Source organism: Rissa tridactyla, chromosome 1 (assembly GCF_028500815.1).
Source record: "Rissa tridactyla isolate bRisTri1 chromosome 1, bRisTri1.patW.cur.20221130, whole genome shotgun sequence".
Taxonomy (NCBI): Eukaryota; Metazoa; Chordata; class Aves; order Charadriiformes; family Laridae; genus Rissa; species Rissa tridactyla.
The window spans coordinates 175306672-175332377 of record NC_071466.1 but is presented as its reverse complement, the minus strand read 5'-3'; the positions used below and the strand labels follow the sequence as shown (position 1 = coordinate 175332377).

Here is a 25706-nt window from a genome sequence, read left to right as displayed (position 1 = left end):
GGTCAATTGAAAACTCCCATTGTCTTGAACAGTAATGATACGGAATCAAGCCTAAAGCTCCGAACCACAACCAAAGAGGGGAGAATAACAAATGCATATACGAATACTACTCTCCAAATGTACCTGACACGGGTCTTAACAACTGCAGTTTTCAGCTGCTATTAATATGATCACTATACTTGCTCTTAACATCTTCATTGCTGCTTGCACTCGTATTTCCAAGGCATTACAAATGCTTTACCTGCATGGTAGCAGCTGTACAACCTAAATAGCAGAGTCCCTTGGAGTACGAAAAAGAACTTAAACCAGCAAAGGAAGGAAGTTGTTTTGCTGTTTGAATTCTTCCGCCTCTGGAACCCTCTGAGGCTGTGTTGGTGAAGGACTCCTGCTGGTATTGGTCATGCCTGTACAAGGGATTTTGCTGACTGGATTACACCGGCTGGGGACATGGCGAGGATCTGACGCTCATGTTACTTAAGAACTGCCCACCAAACATGACATTTAATAAATTTATATCTTTATTTATTTGATAAATGTGTATCTGTATTTAATATGTAATTTTTGATTACATATATTTATATATACTTCCATCTGTTTTCCCTTATTGCATTGGAAGATTGCACCAAAAAAAGGGATGCAAAACTGTAGAGACAAGAACAGTTGAAAGAACTGCAGATACGGTGTGGGGGAAAACCACACATCACTGTAGCCAGGCTCACAGACTTGTCATAAAAATATAAGAAAAAAAAATCCCACTCTCCTGCAGACAAAAAAGAGAATCTGATTGTTACCCCTCAGGCTGAGAAACTGAGAAGAATATTTCTATTAGATATTTGTAAGCAAATGCTTGGGTGAGAAATTAGCCATTATAAACCTATTTTGTATCCCTTTCTGTATCTGACTTACACCAGGTATCTGACAAATGCACAATCTTTGGCAGATATGAACAGCCACCAATGTGTGCCTTTGCTGAGCCATCTGCAGGGCTTACTGCTTTCAATTTCCTTTACTTTTAGGTGGTGTGGGACAAAGGTATGTAACAAATCCTGCAGCATAATGAGAAAACACTTTTTTTAACATCCAGTGAAACAGCTCAAGGAACAGTCATCCCAGTCATGCTGGGATAACAAATCTGGATTCTGAACACAAAGCTCTAATTTTATGCTGATAATTATAAAGTTGGATAACCACCAACTTCTGAGCACAAACAAGTTACAGATATTTCATTTTCATTTCATGTTCCACTGCTGAGCCGTCTGTTGTATTGTACATACTGTATATTATTTGCTTTTCTCCAGCTAAATTGAGAAGCACGAAGTGAACTAGTCCCAGTGAACAATGCTAAATTTAGAGCTTTTTCCTTCTGTCTCAAGCTGTCTGCAAACAAATTACCACTTCTATAATTTTTGCCTTTTTACAAATTATACTGTATGGGCTTAATTCAGCCCAAGACTGGTGTACAAACAGTTGCTCATAGACATTATTTCAAGTATGCAATTGCAATTTAAACTTCATATTCTGTTGTTTAGACTCCGAACACAAAAACACTTCTGCTGCATCTCGGAATCAACTTTCTAATGTACCTACATGCAATTGGAATTTTATATCGTCGTTTTTTGCTACAATAGCTTAATATATATTCTAGAGCACATCCGTGATTTTTTTTAACAGAGTATCATGAAATAGAGGTGACAACAGTCAAATGCAATATATCTTGACATCTGAAGGTTCACCACTTTCCTCCCCGGTATTTGCCTAGATGCTGTTTGACAGTAAAAGGATTTTTCAAGAACCATCCATCAATTAGTGGATATAAACTCTTTTATCTGTCTTTTTATTCACCTGTTGAAAGAAGTGCTGAACCACAACAAAACTATTTGACCTACTTCCCATCAGTGAAGTTCAGGCAATTTACTTATTAAATGTTCAGCTGCTTTTCCCCAAGACTAAATAATCTTTTCAGTGGGTTTTCTTTTTTTTGTTTTGTATCTGCTCTTTCTCATTGTGTACAGGGGCAAGTAAGCTTCCAGACCTATTATTTCTCTTTTGAGAACACGATGGTTGACAGAAGAAGTGGTAAAAAGTCTATCTGAAGTGTTGCACTGATATTTTGTTTCAAGAGAAAGTGAATAGCTATTGTTGAGAGAAACAGATGACAACATGAAAGCATGGAGAAAACAGCATTTTTTTCATTCTTTATGGGCTTGCAACAAAGAGGAAATTTAAGTTGGAAAGTCTTATGTTTATGACTGGATTCAGGAATTGCTCCTACATGCCTTTAGTGTATTTACATATGAGTTTTAGATGGAGGTTTTGCGTGAAAAAGGATTATGTTTTCATTTAGAGAAGTGCAGGGTTATATGAATGAGTATGCTTACCCTTTCAGTACTTTACATTCTCTTGTAAAAGGGAACAAAAAGCAAAATGAAAGGCAGAATTTGACCCATGTCATGTATTCAGAGCCTTATTTTTCCTCTCTATTCCAAAAGCCCTTTTATTTCTACCTCAATACTGACATTCACAGTGAAACTATTGCAAAACACTCCACCCTGAAGTATTGACTTATATGAAAAATGAGTATGTAAAAAATGTACCTTTTTACTGAAAATATACGCTCCCTGTACGTGTGTGTTTGTACAGCTGAATTCTCAGACATAGATATCACAGCTGGATGAGTGTCACTGAAAGTAACCTATAATGTACCTTCCATTGCAAATCAGCACCAAACATGCTCACCAAATTTCTTTTGATTTTATGTGTTCAAATGCTCTGAAGGTCACAAGGCTGCACAAGTGCCACTGAGGCATCAGTGTGCTGGGGAAGGGCTGTGTGCCTCAGAGGCTGTGAAGTGCAAGAATGACAAAGGCTGTCACTATGCTCTTATTGCAAAAGGGATTTGCAGAATTATCAATTAAGAAAGACATAGCTTCCTTGTAAATTAAGCATGTGGTGTGGATTTAAAATGAAGCTCTTCAAGCACCCTCCATGACAATAGAAGCTGTAGAGGCACAAAGTTGTCGATGCAGCTTTGCCTCACTGCACCACAAATGCACACCGAAGGTCTCTCACAGAGCTAACTCCTTTTGTTTCATATGGCTGCATCACGATATTAGAACAGCTGTGAAAAATGAAAAACCAGATGAAAATGAAAGCTCTATCAAATTTCCACATACCACTCCATTAACTGAAAGCAGCTGGTCCCCCCGTTTGAGCCCTCCGTGCCTTTCTGCCACTCCTCCAGGAATGATGCGAGAAATATAAATAGGTGAATTTTGTTCCTTTCCTCCCATGACATTAAAGCCCAGGCCTTCATCAGTCTTTGGCAGCTCCACCACTCGTGGGTGTGAATGGCCTTCGCTTGCAGCAAAAGCAGCAACTGTTGCCTGGAAGAAAAAAGATGAGTGATTTGGCCATGTAGGGAGAACACTGACTTACATTCTGTTGTTCATTTGCAGGAAGAATTCATTCCTGTGAAGACATTTCAGGATTTTATTCTGACTTTTTCTGATCATCTGAAAGCGTTTTAAAAAAAATTCAGTTCCATGCCAATGCCTTTGAAATAAAGGAATAAGCAGAGGAACGGAAAGTTTAGGTGACTTGTCAAAGATAACGCAGAAAGTTAGCAGCAGAGCCAGGAGTAGGCACCGGGAAGCCTGACTACATGGTGGTGAGCACTTATGATGACTAGTGCATTTCTTCTTTCCTTTTTCGCAGGGAGAAAATTTGTTACTCTGGGATAGGTTAATGTGATCTCTGCTGTGTTCCTAGTTGAAATAAAGAGGATGGACCGAACTGTTAACTCTCTGCTCTGCTTTCAGAGGTACAGATTTATTTTTTTCATTCTTTGGGCACAGAAAAAAATCCTAACAGGATATTCTTATTTTAAAAAGTTGAATTCATAATCTTTATGAAATCTCTCAAACTAATTAACTCCTGGAACAGGAATGTGAGTTTTTATAATATAATTGGATCAAAACCTTTATTGAAAAATTAAATCTTAAGACAATGGATTTATAAATCAATTAGAAAAATCCAAGATTGCTAATCTTACTCTGGCAAAAAAAATCCCATGTAACAAACTGTAAAGCTTGCATCCAGAAAAATATTACATTTTATACTTTATTTTTCACTACAAGTATTTTCCCACTTCTAGATCTTAGTAAGTCATTAAATAAACTTTAAGAACTTCTTCTATCCTTTTCGGCGTGTGTTTGTAGTCCAAACTGCTCAAACAATTCTGCATTACGCTGATGTTTTTTGAGCATCCTTATAATGCTTATGCTTAATAGAAGCTAGTGGATGACGTGACATAATGGATCATTCTCAGTTACATGTTTTTGCACATGCAGACCTTGTCATCATGCATACATTTTACGTCAGACATGAATGCACTAGGAGAATGCAATGCAGACAGCCCAGAAATAACCAGGAGATATTGCGATATTGAAACATTGCTCTGTAACCCTGCTGTTCTATATGAATAAGAAATGAGAATGGCAAACGCTAATTGGATTTCTCCCCATTTACTGTACAACATAGCAATAATTTCTATTTTTACCTGCAGTGTAGACAAATCAAGATTTCATATACACATTTCTCTATATAGAAGCATAGACCTTACAAATTTACATTGTTCATTAACTTTCAATTAGAAGAATGTTAAAATCAGATGAACAGCCTACAGAAAAGAACGGTCTATTTAGTAAAGAAAATACACTGCAATTTAACGTATATTAGGTTATTTGCTGGCTACTATACAGCTTGCTTCTCTAAAATACTGTAGAAATCATTTTGTAACATGCTCACAACCTTCATCTTCTGATACAGCTTTAAATTGAAATCTCTTAACACAAATACATAATGGTAAGATCTTAGTTCCATTAGGATTTCAGGAAGTTTTGCCACTAATTTCATAGGAGTGTGACCATAAAGAAATATCTCTAAAAAAGGTTTATGGCTTTTGCAGGTTTACCTGTTTTGCATAGTATCTGCCACACCACCCAGAATACACTGTTGAGTACAAAATGATAATGGGAAAAAGAAAGCCATGGCGGACCTCCCTGTTTGGAAGCATATATCTTTGTGCATGTTATGAAAATACAGAGCATATTTCACACTGGCACACAGAACGGGTATTTTCATGGTTGTGTGAGTTCCCTTAGAAAATTATGATCTTAGTAGTAGCAGCAATGTAGCTGTCATGGTCTAAAGATATGAGAAAGGCAGGTCAATATGGACAAAGAGACGATATATTTTATTAAAGCAGGTAATGCATCAGAAAAAATGGGCTTGTATTTGGGTGTGGAGTCTCTCGATCAGGCCATTTTTGTCACTGTCCATCCTTACCACTTTCTCAGTACCTACAGTTCCCGTTAGCTAAAAGTGGAATTTTGACTTCTTAATTTCTATCTCCCAAATCACTGTGTCCTCTCTGGATGAGCTGTATGGGAAAACAATCCATTAAAATATTGGTTGTTGCAGGCAGACTTCTACAGAATGAACCAGTAGATTTGCTTTTGCAAAGCAACTTTTCAAAAAGCATCAATTTCCATAAATCATTCTCTTTTCTTAAGCTACAGAAGCAGCATAAAGGTTGAAATTTTCCATTATGATTGTTACCTGGGAAGTAGCACTGGTTCTAGACTCTGGGCTGCCACTGATGTCTAAATTTTCTTACAGTGTACACACGAATACCTGAAACACACACGCGCACAGTCAATTACTAGGTCACTTTGGTAACACATATTTCAACAGTTGCACGTATCCTACCTTTGCAGTGGCCCTGGCTCGGAATTCGGGGCAGCCATTAACAGTTATGGTTTCATGCATGTATTGATACACCTAAAATGTTCATGAAAATAAAATGTAATTAATTATAGAAGCAAAACAAGGACTTTATATTAACCCAGAGAGGACAGTCCCTTTCCCTCATAAGACTACATTTCATTAATGCTGTATTCATGCAATCACATAGTCAAGTGACTGCTGAACTTCTGCATGCTTAGGTTTACAGAAAACATCAATCTGTGTTTCTCATGACACTTTGCAAACTTAACTGTACATCCTCCAGCATGATTCCCTTCCCATCTCTAGCGTGTCATTTCCCAAAAAGAGGACAGTTAGGTTGTACGTTATCAAAAACTGGTGTCTCCAAGCAACTGATTTCCATGCAGATGATCTGAACTGATCTGAGCGGTGTCTTAGCTTCTTTGTTCTTTAAATTTTCCTATGAACTAAAGATTTAGGGGACTGATGTTAAAAAAATATGTAAATTGCTCAGCATAGAGATGCTGAAGAATGGAAGTGAAAAGTAAATTTTGGAGAAAGGTCATAGTACTGGTTTCCATCAACCATAGCTAGGAATTGCAAAAAGGGCTGTCAGTTGGGTAGGTCAGACACGGACAATAGGTAAGAATATCCTTCAGAAAGGAATTGTACATTCACATAAATGGCATAAAATCAACATTGCCAATACATACAATTTTCTGTCTGGGTTCCCCCCGCCGCCCCCCGGTATAGACTCTTGCCCCACTTCCTCTGGTCCTTAATTCTCCCTTTTAAGTATCTTCAGTAAAGAGAAAGTAAAAGGCTCCCTCACACTGCCTTTCTTCTTTAGATTTGACACATTCTTAGATGAAAAATACCAAAAAAATGCCTTGATACTAGCCAGTTATTTTGAAAGAAAATCTAAAAATTAAAAACATTTTTATATAGCATGGAATTTTTTTGAAAGACAAAGGTGAATGCAAACAAACAAAACATTTTATTTAATTTGTTTATAGAACCACCAAACCTAAAAAAAAAATAATAAAATGTTCCTATATGCCACTGATTTACTCCGGGCATTTCTTGGGATACTTCATCAGGAATTTTGTCTTTTCATGTGCCTTATGGCTCAGGTTGCACTCCTCAGAGAGAACCTTTGCTGGTAAAGTATGTTAGCTTTTACAGCAATCTCTTTCTTAGAGTCCTCGAGGAGTGCAGATTCAATCGTACTTTCCAAAATATACTTACCTTTCACTGACTTCGTGATACTTTAGCAGGAGTGCCAAAACCTCCCTCTTTGGTAACATAGATGTTACTTTGGCAGAGAAGGTGTCAGATCCTGTACTTAACTGACTTGTAAACAATGGCTTGTCCCATTGATAGGTAAAATTTGCCCATTTCCCTGTCCTGACGACTTGCTATGCAGTATCATAATGAGGTATCTCTCCCCACTGAACCTACTCACTGACAAACATACTGCTACAAACAATATGGGAATTAAGATGTGTGGCTCATTTCTGATCTCGGTGGACAGACATAGTGGTAATCAGAGACTCTCGAGTAGTAAAATGTTTGGGATGACTGACCCCCAAACTGTTTTTCAGGGATATCATACACAAGGGAAAGGCAAAAAAGGAAAAGAGATTAAAAATGCAATCCATTTTGGAGATCTGAAATACGCTAAACACTTTCAAAACACAGCAAAAACATTATTTGTCTTTACTATTATCAGAACAGAAGTCATCCCAGGACTTAATTCAGAAGAACTTGGGTCAGTGAAGAAAACTAAGACAGGGGAGCATGCCAAAAAATTTCCTCCTTTCTCCATTTGAAATGAAATCTTGCTTCCATTGGTAAAATTGACATTGAACTCAGTATAGGCCAGGATTTTGCCCTTAATTTTAAAAATAGGGAAAGAAAGCTCTTTTATAGCCTCTAGAGGATCTCTGGTTTGTTCTATCTTTGTACTGGATGATGTCATCATAAAATTGTGTTGAGTCTACATATTCAGCATAATCCTGCCCAGATCAGTTCAACATTTATTGTGTTATGTCGTAGGACATATTCTTAAATAATTATAAGAACAACTACTACATTATATAAGAATACTGTGTTATTGCAGTAATGAATCACTAAATACTTGTTACCTCAAAACCCATACTGTATCAAACCACTGATAATGTTGTATTTTCTTAATATCTGCAGGTCCCCTTTTATCTTAAAAGCATAACAGATGATTGTACATATCAGTTTTGCTTGCACAGCTATAAATGCTGTGGCTGGCTATAACGTTTAAAAGCATATCTTTGGTTATTGAAATATTATGACATTAAATTGTTTTGAAAATGGGTCATGAGATTTCAAATATAAGAACAGTTACTAGAAGTTCTTTAAAATATTCATTACTAAGGTAGAATATCATAAAAGTGAGCAGATACTGATACGTTCATGTGATTATTGCTAGGTTTAATGTCATGTAATTCCATATTGCCTGCATCCTACCAGTATGTAGCTAGTAGGCTTCATAATATCCAATATCAGGGTAACTAACTTGTATACTGCTGAAAGAACAAACTCAGTAGTGTGTGATTAAAATGGTATGTTAAAAAAGAATCAACTGACTTTAAAACCATCTGAAAAATACAATCAATAATGTCGTATAATCCTTGTATTCATTTGTAAATTCCCAAAGAGCACAGATTTCAAGTGCCGTTCTGCAGTTATCAGTGATCATAATATTTATAGCACAGTTCTTAGGAAAAGAAGTCTTGCATGTCAAATCTCACTCTTTATAAGCAACAAATGTGACCAGTCTTGAATATGTGCTCGAGGCATTTGTAAAGCTAATTCTATTATTTGACTGTTACATAATGTTAATGTAATTTGAGTTTATGAAGGGATAAAACACACACCTACGTGACTTAATAATAAGTCAGTTACCAACATCATCAACAACCAAACACAGATTAACTGTACCTGTTCCACCAAGCCCCTTAAACTCTTTGTAGGCTTCAGATCTAATCGTTGCTGATTCTAGCAATGCACAAAAAGCACACTGATTTTCATAAATAATCATTGTTTGCCTGTAGTCACACTAACCCCTTTATCTACACCGTTCTCAGCACCACCTTAGCCATGGTTTGTGCACAACGAATCCGTTCTGCTGCCTCTTCTACGTTTGCACAACAGATAAATTGAAAATGCTCTTTGTTCTCAAACTGAATAAGCTGGTATTTAAATCCTCCCAGAGAGGAATATCAGTTTTTGTTCAATCCCCTTTACGTGACAATTAATTGAAATGGTTTTATAAAATCTTTCCTTTTAGTGCCTACTGTTATCTGTATATCTGATTGATTACATTTTTAGCATACAGCGATTCTCCCGAATCTAACAATTTTATCCTTAAGATGTCTGTATAAGATCTTCTGTAGATTTCCTTATTTGGCCAAAATATCACTCAGTACAGAAGAAGACAAAGGTGCAGAACTTAACTAGAAGTATTTGAAAAGATTCTTTAGGATATTTACTAAAGAAGTCTTTTAAAACAGCGGCCTTTGTTGACCATGACAGATGAATCATTTCGAAAGACATCATTGTGTAATAAGAATGAGCTGAAGAAAGACAATTAATGTATCGCAGAATCACAGGCTGGTTGAGGTTGGAAGGGAGCTCCGGATGCCATCTCGTCCAACCCCCCTGCTCAGGCAGGACCACCTAGAGCCAGTTGTCCAGGACAGTATCTAGACAGTTACTGTATGTTACCAATTTGAAAAAGAGCTGCATATCTATTTTTGTACGTACAGCTAAAAGGCTACTGGCTGTTTAGTAATGTTATTTGCTGACAGACTCCATACGCAGTCTGATGGTCTAGTGCCTAGGGAAAAGTTTCCCCAATTCATTAATAACAGAGATTGAATTACAGGTGAAATGTCAGTGTTTCAAGACACAAAGCTGCAGCTGTAAACTAAATGGTAATGTTTCAGATAATTTTCCCCCACAGCGATTTCTACCAAGATTGTCAGTGTCTGTACGCTGTCATCGGGTGAAAGCGTGCTGCAGACAGGGGTTTGTTCACGCAGCTCTCATTTGTGCTGTGGAGCTAGACATACTCGGCTTTGTTTTCTCTTTCCTGTGGTGCGGAGAATACAACACTCCCATCAAGACATACTCCTGAAAACACGAATATAGATCTCATACTTTTTCAGCTTCTGCAGGTAGTCTCCTCAGACACCATAATCTAAAGTTATTCTCCCACAGTACTCAAAAAAATACAAAAAGAGTGAGGGAGGAAAATTACAACTAGAAAAATCTGAACTTGGAAGTGAATCCTCCTTGTACTGTGGCAGCTCTTGCTGGCACAGAGAAATGTACATTTTATTACTTCTCCCAGCAGGAGCTGTAGTGAGTCAGATGCAGCAGGTATTATTGTTATGACGATGGTCCTCATCCCCACGCATTCAGTTGGGAGGCAAAGCGGCCGATTTAGCATTACCAAAGCACGGGAAGGGGGGGCTGCCTTACAGGTACTTTAGGAGCTCACTTCTTAACAGGAATTACTCCGTATGGACTCATAACTAAGCAGCATGTACCAGGCTGGCCTATTTAAATTAATGCAAAGCTTTAGGAAGAGGTCCAGGAGTAACAGTGCGCTTAGCAGCCTGTTTTATAAAGGTGGCTAGAAGCAGCATTCTGTTTACAACCTGAATGATGCAGCATTTCTGCTGAATTCGTCAAGTTACAATTTAATTAAACAGATTTTGTTCCATTAACTTCTGTAAGAGGTATTCAGTGCTTCCTCCCCTGATGAAATATTATGCAATTCCAAGTGCAACTGTACCTGCAATAATGACGCTCAAGAGACGTTAGGATAACTTGGTCTAAACATCAGAAAGGAACAGGTGTGAGGCAGAAATCATTTTACACCAATGAAAAAGTGTTCAAAAAAACCAAAACCCAAACCCCAAGACAGAGTACATTGCAATTTAGACCTGTGAAGTTGCAGGCACAGATAAATTTTTCTGAAATTTATGAGGAAGTAACCTATTTGAAAACGTTGGGGGTTTCTAAGCACATGAGATAACGTATGTAAAAATTGGTAATCATCAGCTGTGTTTCCACAGTGCCTGCTGCAGGATAATATATAAAAAGACATAAAACTCTTCCTTCGAGTAGTCACAACCTAAGTAAGTGCCACAAGTAACCAGGTTAAAGCGTGGAATGAAGCAATATACAGAGAGATTGATAAGTGATGTTTAACACATATATTGGCATCATCTGGGTTTAGTTTCTTTAGTTCATCTGCCATACTATTTATTGCTTCAACGTAGAAGAGAATTGTGTAACTGTTTTTGGAAGAAGCCTTTCAAGGAAGGGAAGACAGGAGCCTGACAGGCAGTACAAAGGGGAGAGTTAGCGTGAGAATAACCAGTGCAAGGAAGACATAATTGGTTTCATTGCGTTTATGTAGTCATGTCAATGGAACAGTATACAAGTGTGCATCCTTGCAGAACTGAGGCTAAGCTTTAAAAGAGAAATTATTAATTACTTACACCTCAGTATGATGCTTCTGCCATCAACTATGCTGGATCCCTGGCTTCCTAATTACCTTCATATGTTGGAAAGGATGAAGTAAATATTTCTCCCTTCTAAGATGTCAAGGGGAAAGGAATATCTCAATCAGTCTTTTAACATGGTGAGAAGAGCTCCTGTCTTTGTGTACGTGCTTTATTCACCATAGCTGCTGGCCTCTCTCCTCCCCTCTTCCCAAAATCTGCAGCTGATTCCCAGACCTTCAGCCTCCTTCTGACCTAAGAGGTGATACCCATATATCATCTCATTTGGTGTCAGTGGGACGCTCCTTGGGGCAGGAGGACACCGGCTCTTGTGACAGGGAGAAGTTACAGTGCAGAAGTTATCGGAGGGCTGCTGACCTCCCCTGCGGTGTCTGCGAATGCTTTGTTCCTGAGGGCAAACTTCCACCTGCAGCACAAACCACTTGTGTCTGCCCCCCCGCCTCCGGCCCCCCCGCCCTCTATTTTGTTTACATCATTTTTACCTCTTCACATTCGTTTTAGTAATTTTAAATCCCCACAACCTTTTGCCTGTATTTTCCATTCTTAATGCAACACATTTCTGTCTGTGGAAGGGAAGGCATTGGTTGGTATGCCTGGAGAGACTACCCCAGAGCTGTACTGCAGCACACAATTCAGATCATACTTCTATCACACCAGTGGGCAAGCACGTTTTAACTGCTACAAAGATCAGGACAGACTCTGGTCACCCTTAAACTCTTGTATACCATAAAACATGGAACCTCATCTGGTAATTTCTGCACCAATCATAACTTTTGGTTGAACTACAGAGTCTTTAGAAAGGTCTGTGAGTTTCAAGCCTCCAGCTTATTTAGGAAATTGGTCAACCAGTTAACAGCATTTCCATTAAAAATGGAGATTTCTATGCTGCGTTTGTCCAATTTCTAGTCATAACTGTTGGATGTACTTGGGTATTTTTCATCTCTTTTGGTAATCTTTCCTCCTTCTCCATTGGAAGTATTTGTAGGCCTTTGTCTTATTTTGGATATCTATGCCCTTTATGACAGGTTTGTCGGGATTTAAAACAGTATTTGCTTTTCTACAAAATAACCCACAAACTGATCTAACTGTCTATTTAAAATAACAGCTGAACAGACGCGCATGTAAAAGAAGGAAAACAAATCAAACACAGCCAGCAGTGTATGTAAGCAGTGTGGAGGTATGCAGCTTACCAGACCATCCTTCCTCTTTCACAATGACTTTTTACCTCTGTAACCTTTCTCAAGCTCAAAACCAATGTAATGGAGCGCTTCCATTCAGCCATAAACCCGTAATAGCTCAATAAAAACAGAAAATCTCTAGTGATGGTGTGTTTATCTTTACTTTTGTATCTCATGAATATCAAGTGGAATTTCTGGCTTCGTGCTTGTGTTCTGCTCTTTAATATTATCTCATGTGGTAAGCATGCTCAGGAAAGCATGGCTGCATCATAAAAGCATGTTTTCTCCACCAGAGCTACAGCCTCTAGCTAAGATACTGTACTAAACACAGTCAAACGCCATAGCCCAGAGGACAGTAGTTCCACGGGGAATTTGAAAGCAGGCTGATTTCCTTTTCTATCTAAGTTGACTCAAAAAAAAAAAAAAAAGCATTGTTCTTTCATTGTGTTAATAGCTACTTTTAGCTTTTGTAGTTAATTAAAAAAATGGGGAGGGAGTATTCTGGATGACTGAAGAGAACTTGGCAAGACTGTCTTTCTAAATTGCAGGCCTTGTGGAGGACATTGACAACCTCAGAAAACCACTGGCTGTGGAAGAACACCATGGATGCCACCTACATACACTGTAACTTCCAGGTTACGACAAACTTAGATTCTTCTTAAATGAGATTGCTTGAGCAAATGAGTCACGAAGGCCCATTTGGTTATGGGTTTGATTAATCCTGACAGAAGCAGAATTAGGCAATCTCACACCCATGTTCACAGTGTATACTACACATCATCTTCATTCTGAGAGCAAGCTGACAAGAGGTCTTCTTTTGTCAATGTCAAAAGGACAAGCCGATGGATGCCTGTGATTACGGTGAAGTTGAAATGGTTGAAAAGTACCTTTGAGGGGAAAGCATGGGATATATTATAGGGCTTACTGGAAGTTCCAAAAAGTCTTTATTACGTAAGTTATTTCCTGAAGCTACTGAATTTGGACAACTGGTAGAAAAAGCTGCTTTGTGACAACTAGTCTGTATTAATGAGCTATTTATATCTGACAGAATGTGGTCATTCAAGGTTGCTGGCATCCTGAATATTTTTACATGATAAGCTCTCATTAGCCTGACAGCAGTTACATGTTTGCATTGGGAAAACTGTTAGTGTCTATTTTCAAAACCAAACATCCGAATAATTTTCACAATTATCATAACAATCCCTTTCCATGAAGTAACACTGCATGGATGTTGCCACATGCAGTAGGGATGCTAACCCATTAAAGAGCTCAAGCCTGTAAATGAAACTCAGTCTCGTATGACAACCTGAGGAGATGAGACAGTTTTAACTTCAGAACACGTGGAAGAAATATTATGAATGTTGCCTTTTAAATTTTCATGGAGGATATTTTATTTAAGTTACCTTCTTTGAGGGGCGGGGGTTATGGAGGAAACTAGGTCAGTGTTACCAAAGAGAAAAAAACTAATCCCGATCATGATGCATTATTAAGCTGTCCTTAGGCAGTAGTAAAAAAAATAGCACAAGCCTGAAACATTGTTAAAAATAAATGAAGTATAATCACCGTAAGGGTATAATATTTTAATTTAGGGTGGAACACTTCATGGAGGCTCCAGTTAAAATGCCAAGATATTACTTGCTCCAGCATTTTTCATTTTTTGTGTGGAAAAGGGTGGTGCTCACTCTGCTCTGACAGTATCTGTGTTGCTGTCTGAAAGCTGAACCAAGTTTTGGTCCCTGAGCTCTTGCCATATGAGGCTGCTGCCTGTCCAAGAAACAACCCAACAGGGGTTACACGTTGAGGCCAGAATCTCTTTCCTCCCTTCTGGGCGAGCAGAAGAACATAGCAGATGTACCAGGAAATGCATGCTGTCACATCCTATGCACACATTGGATGAGTCAGCTGAAACACTCCTGGTGTTGCTGATAGGACACACAAGACCTCTGTGTGCCCCCTCTTCTTCCCTCCAATGTCAATTCTGTCTGGAAACAACACTCTGACATGGTAAAGTCAATAGGAAGTTGCTTGGCACCCTCTTGAGAATAATCAAAAATAGACTTTTATTTGCAAGTAAAAATTACTTATATGAGGAACAATAAAAATATGATTGGGTCATTTAGTTTATGTCGTTTACACACTGTTCTATGCTCTAAGTCAATGACAATGATGATCTGGCGTCTTTGAAGACGGTCTTATAAGTGTTTCAGAAATTGTATGACTTGCAATCACTAAACTTTAGCAAAATACTGACCTAGAAGTCTCTTTTGCTGCTTCTACTGCAATATACAGGGATCAAAAGAAATAGCAACATGTGATTAATTCCCGTAAGACCACTTGGAAATCATAGCTTATAATTTAAAACTCTCCCTCTTAGACCTTGCTGACAGTCACTGTTGAGTTCAAAAATATGCCAAGCGTTAATAAACACTGTTTTCCTTCACTTTATCGATAAGCTTGTATGTGCTGTTGGGGCTGCTGTATGCAATAGCCATATCCCAAACTTTGACAGATTTCGCAAAACCTTGCCAAAATCAGCACCTGGATGAAACATGACATAACCCGAGCCTGTCATGCAAGTTCACCTCAAGTGTCTCTATTGAGCTGAGAAGGCAGGGAGAAGGAAGGAAACTGCTGTTCCTTGTTTTAAATACCAACAAAAAACATAGCTAACATGGAGTTTTAAAACAGTTTCGCAATTTCTTTGCTTTTCTGAAGGCACTATTAAAAAATGGAGATTGAGCAGCATTTTTCAGGAGCCTCATCAGTGACATCAGTTAAGTAGAAGCCGGGGGATACTGAGGGTCCATCAAGGCAGAAACAGTGGTGCAGTGGCTTCCAACAACCTGTCAACATAAATATTCCTTGGTAGCTCACCTTGCTGCTAATTTCTCTCAAGAGGAAGAAACAGGCTTGAGATGAACTGCAGCAGAGGCTATTCTGTTTATTCTTACGAGTTTTATGTAATCAAATATGATACTGCAACAATAAACTAAAACGATAATGTGAGGAAAACAAAAGATGCTGAGATGCACCACTCATGTTGTAATGGAGCCACCTGCAGCATACGCAACTGCAGCCAGGTGCACACCTGAGAACATCGCCTGAGCACCACTCACCAGAGTTTCAGTAAACATGGTACAGCAAGCCAAATAAACTGTGATATGAACAAGATACGTCACTGCTTTGATTCTATACATTCCAGGCCTCTTGCAGCACTAAAATATCTATCTTTTGTGAAAGGCACCACTATGCAAGCAGAGAACAAATGTGAGTAGATATATAGCCATCAGCTGACTCTGAAAATTGATCTTTAATCAAAACCAATGGGAGAACGCCCTGATTAAAGACCAGTGATACGGTCTGGCCCCAGATTCTGGGGTACTACATCTGTGAAATCAATGTATTTAGCTCTAGGCGGCTAAAAAAAAAGTGACAACAGCAGCTGTTTTAAATCTCCTGCAGTGAAGTCATGGAAGTCGTAGGGACTTAGTAATTGCACAGAAGCTTAATAATGCCTTCTCTCAGATAATGCTTGGGCAGCTTGGTAAATTCATATAATTGCCATTAATGAAGGCCATCTGCTGAGTGACAAGGTAATAATTCTAAAAGTTCTCATTCATACCATCCAGGGCTTGCCAGCAACAGAGTAATGCTTCCATCGTTTACGGTAAAGTGGTAAATGAAACTTCACTGTTTTTTAAAATCTGCTTAATTTCTGGTTACATTCACTCTAAAACATAGCACATATTTGAACACAGTAGCATAATTTAAAAAAATATTCTGTGTTTACTGCCCATTTAAGCTGTTCGCTGAACCTTCTAAATGCCTAATACAGCATGGTGGCAAGGCAAAAAGCAGGCAGACATCTTTGGAAATTTGATTTTTTTTCTGCCCTAATTTACAAACATTACACATCCCTCTCTCAACTCATCATTATAGATACAGTATTTGTAACCAGGAGAGTGAATGCAAAACTCTGTAAAACGCGAAAACATTACTACTTTGCCATATCGTCATCTTTGAATGAAGTTAAGTAATGTTGTTTCCAAACAGTGATTGAGGTACTTATTTAGTGGAAATTTTTATCACTATGTTATATGACATTTCATCGGTGGCATGCTGGTAATGGAAAAGGGATGGAAAGGCACAGAAGAATATTCTTGCAAATGCTACACAGCCCCAGAATTGAGGTAAGTTGTACTGGTTCAACTGACATTATAATCCACCCCAATATCTAAAAAAAAAAAGCTAAAATGCTGAAACTTTACAATTAGTATCCAGGAATGCAAAATGTAATGAAAAGATACATGCATAAGCATGTGAAAATCCGAATGAATTAGGTCAATTTGCACAATTCCGTTTTTGCTCCTGCATGAGTGCTACTGCTGAAGTCATGGTGCAGTAATTCTGAATAAGCTATCTGGAATTCCAGAACAGGGTATAACAAGGTATCACATTAGCCTAAGGAGAACTTTGCTTCCCAGCCAATCTAATGGGGCATCATGCTAATATAACAATACTGCTTTTATGACCTGAGTTACAAATCTGTGCTGACAGATCTCGCTCGCTTTACTCATACAAGTTGTCCTATTGTGCGTTTGTTTACTAATTGCCTTATTAGTAAGTCCAATATACCACTTTTGCTTAATCCTGACCAACACCTCTGTTTGCATGGGTAAATGTGACAGCAGGGATGTCAGGCTTCCTACTGAGCTTTAATCACAGTTCTGTGCTGTGAATTATAGCAGTAAGTCTTCTTGATACATTTATGTGTTGTTGTTTTTTCCCCAAAGTTGCATCTCCTCATTTAAAGACTTCAAAAGCTGGGTTCATCCTGTGGAGATGAGAGACTGACTGGAATTGTATTTCTCCTCCTGTAACAAATATTCAGCTCCCAGTGAAAAGGAAGAGTGACTCAGGGCAGGATTTGAACTTCGGGGCTGCCCTCAGTGCCAACCAAGAACGTATGGCCTGATGAACCTCTATTTTTACCGGGAATGGGATTAATCAGGCAGAAAACAACAAAACTCTGGTTTCAGAGGCTAGGTCTGGGAGGTGGAGGAACAACATTGAATTGCAAAGTGATCAAACAAATCTTGGGATTCTTGAAACACAACACCACCAGGATTTTAAAATCCAAAATGAAAAATTTTAATAAAAGAATTAATCAGAAGTTTCGCCTGAGTCCAGGTGATACCCAGACCGTTATATTTAGTACACCACTGTACTGGGATAACTGAAGTGAACAGCTAAGGGTTCCAGCCAGCCTCCTGCAGTCACACACCACACCACAGTAACATAATGAGCACAGTATCACCAGGCTCAGCTTTCACCACCCAGCAGCCGCCTTCTGGTTCCCTAATGTTTGCAAAGACATATATCAGGGTTTAATAACGAAAAGCGCAGGTAGGCAGCTTGAAGAAATGACCAGATAATAACCCATTGCATATCAGCAGCACTGGGATTCCAGGCATTCAGATTGCTAAGGCATGACAATGAAAATTATTAATTAAAGGAAATCATTCCAATACACCGACTAGGCTTGTTGAACTATCCTACATAGCATATAGTGCAATCATGTTTTTAATATTATAGAACATAATCAAATATATCTCTAAAGCAACTGGGGGGCATCCAGACCTTATCAAAAATGGGTCAGTGTTCTGCCACTGCAATTTTTGCCTGTAAGTCACTATCGGTCTTTAAATGTCCAGGATGCTCTGTCCACAAGATAATTTTACAGTAAGTTTAGAAGTTTTAAACTACTGAAGTAGAAACCGAATTACGTTTAAAGAAAACATGCTGTTCCACAGACTAATTTCATACAAAACATCTAACAGCAGAGTATTTTTGTGTTGACTGCTCCTCCTTTTAAGAAACGATTGTCAGTGACCCAGTTCTGAAAAAGCGCTCTTCTGCGATGACCTGATATTTTGGTCGGGGTCGTAAGATAACAAAATGTAATAATGGTTATTTTTGTGTGTCTTTTTGATGTCATTACTTTTGGTATTGGTAAATGTTTCACCATAGGTATTTATGAGTCAGATTTTCTTTTAAATACTATCCACACAGAAAAACATTAGATTTAATCTTGAAATGGAAAATGGAGTAGTGAAGGAAGGCCAGGAGGAAAGTGAGATACACCTGAATTTTACTCTACTATTTACAATTCAGAAATAGAAACTTGAGAATCAACCTGAAAGAAAACTTCTGCCCATCAGGAGATAGATGGGTTTATCAAGCTGTATTGTTCCTCTCCTGGTGTTTTAGTACTGATTATCAGATATTAACAGTAAATGAAATTCCCATAATCTGCTAAGGTATGTGTCATGGTTTCGGCTGGGATGGGGTTGACTTTCTTGTTAGCAGCTGGTACAGTGCTGGGTTTTGGATTTGGGATGAGACTAGTGCTGATAGCACACTAATGTTTTTGGTTGTTGCTAGGCTCTCAAGGCCTTTTCTGTTTCTCACATCACCCCGCCAGCGAGCAGGCTGGGAAGGCACAAAAAGTTGGGAGGTGACACAGCTGGGACAGCTGACCCCAACTGACCAAAGGGATACCCCACGCCATGTGACGGCATGCTCAGTATATAAAGCTGGGGGAAGAAGAAGGAAGGTGGGGACATTCGGAGTTCTGGCATTTGTCTTCCCAAGTAACCGTTACCTGTGATGGAGCCCTGCCTTCCTGGAGATGGCTGAACACCTGCCTGCCGATGGGAAGCAGTGAATGAATTCCTTGTTTTGCTTTGCTTGCCTCTACGGCTTTTGCTCTGCCTGTTAAACTGTCCTTATCTCAACTCATGTGTTTCTTCCTACTTTTACCTTTCCGATTCTCTCCCCCATCCCAACTAGGGGAGTGAGCGAGCGGCTGCGTGGTCCTAGTTGCTGGCTGGGGTTAAACCACCACAGTATGTCACATTTTCTTGTTGACGGTTCCGTGTGTTTTGCTCAGCTGTTTATTCTATCTTCTGGGCCTACAGATCTTTAAGGTTTCTTGCCAGCCCAGAAGTTCACCTTATCCTATGGTTCTCGTAACTTCCTTTTTATTGACTTATAGCAATTAAAGTCACTTTATCAATTCAGGTTGCCTAGTTTTATGTTCCATGTGAATATACCTTCTCAGTAGTTCAATTACGTGTTCACTTTTGTAGCCTTGCCCTTCATCTATTCCAGAAACCCCCTGGGAATCAGAAGACTATAACATAGAAACAGCTTTGAATACACAGCAAAAACACATGGAAGGGTAAAGGACTTAATGGTATAATGGACAAGATTTTGCCAGGTGACAAGGCTATAGAAGGCTAATTAATCTTCATGTAGCTAGGGAGCTTTTGAAACAAGTAATTTTGAAACTCAATTAAATTTTTTTCGTAATTGAATTTTAATGTGACCAGACTTCGGTTAACTTGTTTTCTGGTTTGGGGGTCTTCAGGTGAAAAGGAAATACTGAGGCCATTACATACTTAAATTATTTCCATTATTTCCAGAGCTAATACATATTCTTGTCTAGTGCCAGACAGAGTATTTCAGTTGGTGGTACTTATATTTAGCTAAGTGAGAACCATTAATCACCACTTCCTGACATAGCATCCTAGAAAAATGCCAAAATACTTCTATTTAAATTTCTTTCACTCAGTCACTTCAAAAAATTTTATTTCTATGGGATATTAGTACAGTGATTTGAACTGGCGGGTTGATTTGCTAAATAAGTTCCCATAAATACAATTCATTACAGCCCTTTAATAGATTCCTACACATTAGATTGGAATGTATGTCATCTAATAAAATACCGCATACTTGTAAAAGCTAATTGATCATAAAAGTGATCTCCTGCTTCTGTAGTTAAAGAATTCCTACTTTAGAAGGGACAAGTCACATCCAATCAATACTGCATGGATTATATCTTATCTTTGATCATTTTACCTGCATTCAACCCAATACTGAGTTTCTCTGCGACATACGTTAACAATCAAACCCACTGGACAGTTGAATGTCCATAAATTCTTGGACTGGAAAAGAAAATAATTATTTTCCAAATCTCCTCCATTATGGAGTTTATAGGACTACAGGAGTTAGCCTTAATCTCTTTTACTAGATTTTCTGATGAAAGTTAGGCTTAGATCTTGGATTATACAATGAACACACCACACTGCAGATCTGAAGCTCTGCATACATATAATAAGCAGCCTCTTCCAAAATTTGCATACTAATACAAAGCCTGCCACTGCTTCTCATCGCATTTTGACTGCTCACACCTGGTTTCCTTCACTGCTTTCTGCAGGAAGGTTCTTGTGTTCTAAACATCTCCCACTTTTCTTGTTACTTCCAACTGACTGTCGTGCCTTCTTTCGTAAAGGTCAACCACCTTTCTCCTCTAGTCTATATAGGTGCTAATAGAGGGAATTAAAAGCTAGACGCCAAACTCTCATGTTTTGCACTTGGGATACGAGAAGATACACAGTGGGAAGGAGCATTTGCAGGGAGATTTCTGTCTAGCCTTAGCTATCTCAAGCTCAAATATGCTCAGAGAAGACTGTACTGGTCAATAAAGTAGCTATCAGCCTTTCATAAACTCCAGTGTTCATGCAGGACATGCAAGAAGGGTATCCCTCATTATCGGCAAGACGCAGCTCAGATATCCTCCAAGCCCTTGGTGCAGTGCTTCAATGTCTAACAATGTAATATGGCCAAAATATTCCATGTTTTTCTTATTGTTTTTTTTTTTTTAAATGGAACAAATTATTTTCTGCACTTTTCCAACAACTCTTCAACTGGTGGAAAAAAAGAGAGTTACAGTCTAAACATTTGCCAAGGGCTTAACGTAAGTAATTGAAAAGAGGAGCCACATGTTAAACAACCTTAAGTACTAGCAATGTATACATGTCAATTCTCCCATTCTCCCTAAATGAAAAGATTTGTTACTGGGCCTTTTATATTTGAAGATTTCTTCTAAGAAAAGATTTACATCCATAGTGATGAATGGCATCAGTAATTTTTTTGCTGTAGAAATTTTGTTCTCTGATCATGATATATTAGATAGATAGGTTATATTATGTATATTACACATTAAATATGTAAAAAGAAATAAATGGTTTGTGTATGAAGCTGGTAGAACTGATCTAACTGCTCATTAATCTTCACTCAATTCTTGTGTAACAGCTAGCTCCAGGCTTCTTAAAGTGACTATTATTTGATTGTAAGAATCTAACAGTAATTAGATAGTCTGTCATGTGCAGGTTGTCTTTCCACAACACTTTATAAAGACCTTTTGTGCCATTGAGATGATTTTGTCAAAATCTACTTGCAGTTCACTGAACCGAGAGTGCATTTGTCTAAGCCATTTTCCTACTTCCCAGGCTCTGTACCTGTTTCAACAAGCTTTTTGTTTGCTTCTGCTAAGACTGTTTTCCAGAGATGAGTATAAATTTGTAAGATTTCACTGATGATGCTGCAAAAATTGAAAGCTGCCTTTAACAATTGGAGTACCAGGCTCTGCTATCTGAAAAAAAAAAACCAACCGCCAATGCCACAACTTTTCAATGCTTTGTGGTCAATTAAAGAAGCATTTCGTTGGTTAAATGAAAGGAGTAGTCAGAATATCAGCTTTTCAGGGTACATAGTGCCACTATTTATTGTCATGGAACACTATTCCTTTTATAAAGCCTTGAAAACTGCTATTTAATGAAGTGGAAGCCTCTCTGTGTTTCTCACATTGAAGAATATATTCCATAAAACAAAGAGTGTGCTGCATTTTGGTTATTAAACTAATGCCTGTTCCTCTCTTTCTTCCTTCCAGCCACCTAGCAGTCCACTCAATCAATGCGCTGCTGTTGCTTAGTTATCAGGAGTTCAATCCTGCTATCTTCGAGGGAACATTAGATTCTCCATTGATTTCAGTGAGGGAGGATTAGTTCCAGGCAGCAGAAAGATAAACTGGAACAGAAGTTCTTACAGATTTTCTGCTGAAAAGATGCTGCCTTCATTAGGGCATTTAAAGCTGCTTCTGTTTGGCAGGCTAACAGCACTCAGTTTAGTAGGTAAAAAGTCTGACACAATGTTGTATTAATTAATAGCTTGTGTCTAAGAAACTTCTAACAGGAGTATTTGTAATTTCACTACTTTAAAGATACTGCTTGTATGCATGCAGGAAAGGGGATGCTCCTTCTCCAGCTTGACTAGAAGATAACATTCATCATTTATCTACTGCTGGGCAGAGCTTAGGAAGGCCCTGACCATGGCCGGCAGGGTAAGGATCACAGTTCTTAGCAATCTGACAAGGATTTCTGACACGTGGAGCAAGGCCCACTGGGACCTGACCACTGACTTCAACGGCCAGATTCCTGTCAGCTTCAGTTAACTTCAGTGCTTGCACCATTTGTCTCTCACTGCAATCTGATTTTATCAGCACATCCCTATCACACACCTGAGCTCAAAGGAGAGGCATTTAAGCTTTCACTGACCCAACTTGGCATGTCCCCATCTCCCAGCACAGTGCTGTACAGGTTAGCACAGACCCTGTAACAGCATGAGCAGAATACTGAAGTACTAATTAACTACCCTTTCTCCTTAGCAAGGCTAATTGCCTCAGGCTTGATGCCTTGCTGACGCAACTGCTCTGTGTCTGCTTTTCAGTAACTTCAGCATTCTGCACAGTGGCAGGCAGCTACAGACACATCTCACATCCATCATCCTTTACACAAGGTACTCCTGCTTCTCCAGCACTGAAATATACTTTTCAGGAGCGGGATGTTATTCTGAGAAATAACTAAAAATCTCAATTCATACCTCTCTGATAGCTGTACAAAACTCACTCTGCAGCACCTTCTTTAGGGACTGTAGCTTGTGTACTGGTACTTCTCCAGATTCTTGCAGTTTCTCCAGTAACTCAATTGCTCTTGCAACATCTGCGTGGGGGGAAAAAAGGAATACAGATCAGTATAAACAATGACTAATAAGTGGCTAAAAGGGGCACAAATGTGGTCACTTTGAATTTAAAATCAGCTTTACCAACACATACTGTATTAACCTTGTGTTATACAGCCTCAGCTAGGCAACAACCCTGCTGTTCAGAGGTCCAAATCCCAAAGTATGGACAAACCGTGCATGTACACGTACAACAGACACACAGAGAGGTTCAGTCCTACCAGTTCAAAGCGGCTAATCCATATTAGCAGACTTAAAATATTTCTTAGTTTCTGCATAAGATAAAATAGCACAGGAACAGTATGGGGCCTACTTTCAGAAAGTCTAAAAGAATGAAGCTGAGTCCTTATCTAAGCACCCTCAGGATGACACCACCTAAGAAAAATATTTGAACTTTTCTTCTCATAAATCTAAACCTAAATCTCAATCTCAATTTCAACAACTGATGAAGCAAGCCTTCTAGAGACAAGTAAAGTCTTCTAGGGAAGAATGGGAAGTCTGCTAGAGAAGAGTAAATGTGTAAGGCTCTTGTCTAGGTCTCCAAAGACCTGATCTGCCATACAAAACCTGTATGACCCAGAGAAACACATGGAATAATATTTTTGGTGGCCTGAATTCTCCTTAAGCACCTGCATATTGTCAAGGGAAAGATCGAAGTGTCTCTGAAGAGCAGTCCAAAGCGCTTAAGTGAGTAGCCATTTTCAGTGGTGAGCGGGAATCCGGTCCAGGTGGACACAGTCCGTACCCTCACTCTCACAGTATTTTTCCTCTTTAACAACTAGTTCTTAATTTACATAGTTATTACCAAGATACATATTAAAAAAACCAAACCATCCCATGAGATGCCCAATGATCCTTTATGGCTGGGGACATAAAGGCACAAGAAAACAGTGGCCGGTCTTATGGAAGCTAGCCTAGTCAAGCATCACTGACTCACACGCAGGAGTGAACTAAATGATATACATCCTGATCAGTCTTCAGGATGGTACAGCTTAATAGAGGGTTTTCTCCCCCTGTGTCATTTAATGCTATCTTTCAGCTCTCCCTGTAAATTCACTCATATGGTTGAACCTGGCAATGCTGTTGTCTTGACTGTATGGTCATTCTCTCATCTTCTAGCATCTTCTGCATAGCTACCAGAGCCACTACTGGCCAGTTACACCACTCTACTAAAAATAGGTTTGTACCCTAGTGATGACATGAATGCGTAATACTAAATGATAAAATAATATTTGAGGCATTTTAATTCTGCGCCTTCACTGCACTAAAAAGAAACAAACACCCTCCCCCCAACCATACAACTCCAAAATGACTACAGTGGCTAGAAGCAACCTTATATAATTCTCCTTTCCAATGACAAAGATTGTACTGTTTGTGACTAGGGAGATTATGCTAATTGAAACAGTTCTTACAATCCTTGGCTGACCTATACTGACCAGATGTCTTATACAACAAAGACATGAGAAGTTTTCTGGAAACAGAAAAGAGATGACAGTAGATGAGCTGCAATCGGAATAAAACCATAATCATATATTTACATTTATAAGAAAATAATTATTATCCAGCGGCATCAGTGTTAGGAAAAGAGAATAAAACACCTCAAAGAATTTACAGCCTAATTAAAAGAGGCAGGCAACTGCTCAGTGTGGTAGATTGTCATAGTAGATCAACACCCAAACAATTCTCAAGCTTTTTTATAGGCATCTGTCAAAAGATAGCTCTAAGTATGTGAGGAAGCATGGCAGAAAGCACGCAGCTTTTCTTTTAGAGGGATATTTCCACTTACTGCACCATAGTTTGCATCACAGAGCAGACTCGGAGCTCAGGAACTTTCAGATGAAACTAACCCTAACCCCATGTTCAAACACTGCATTTGTGCTTTTGCACCAAGCAGTGCTTCAGCTGCTAGTGGGCGTCCAGTCCATGTCACCAGATCACAGCACAGAGGAAATAACCCCTCTGCACGACGCACTCAGTGTGGGTGTGAGGTGCCCAGCACCACCTCTTTTGCTTTGCTGATCTGCCCTTGTTTCTCCACTCCACACTATCTGCTGGTAGAGACGTAGGCAATATCATTCTAAAGGGATCACCTGAGAGACAGAGACCTTGGCGTGATGGGAAAGAGAAGGTCTGGATTAATGATGCAGGTTTGAGAGCTGCATGTATAGAGACAGCAGTTGGAGCTGTATTTGCAAATAAAGAGGGAAGAGATGATGTGGAGGTGTACCAAGAAAGATCCCTCTAAAGTACTTACTGAAGTGAGGAT

General features: G+C 38.9%; 1 protein-coding gene across 1 annotated transcript in view; it reads right to left on the bottom strand.

Moving 5' to 3' along the window:
* Positions 1–25706, bottom strand: part of LIN7A (lin-7 homolog A, crumbs cell polarity complex component) — a 50209-nt gene that overhangs the window by 6209 nt on the left and 18294 nt on the right. Inside the window, exons 2-4 of the mRNA XM_054189031.1 lie at positions 23303–23421; positions 5770–5841; positions 3174–3383 (exon numbers count right to left, since the gene is read on the bottom strand). Of these exons, the coding sequence (XP_054045006.1) occupies positions 3174–3383; positions 5770–5841; positions 23303–23421 (401 nt within the window). The remainder of the gene's footprint in view (positions 1–3173; positions 3384–5769; positions 5842–23302; positions 23422–25706) is intronic.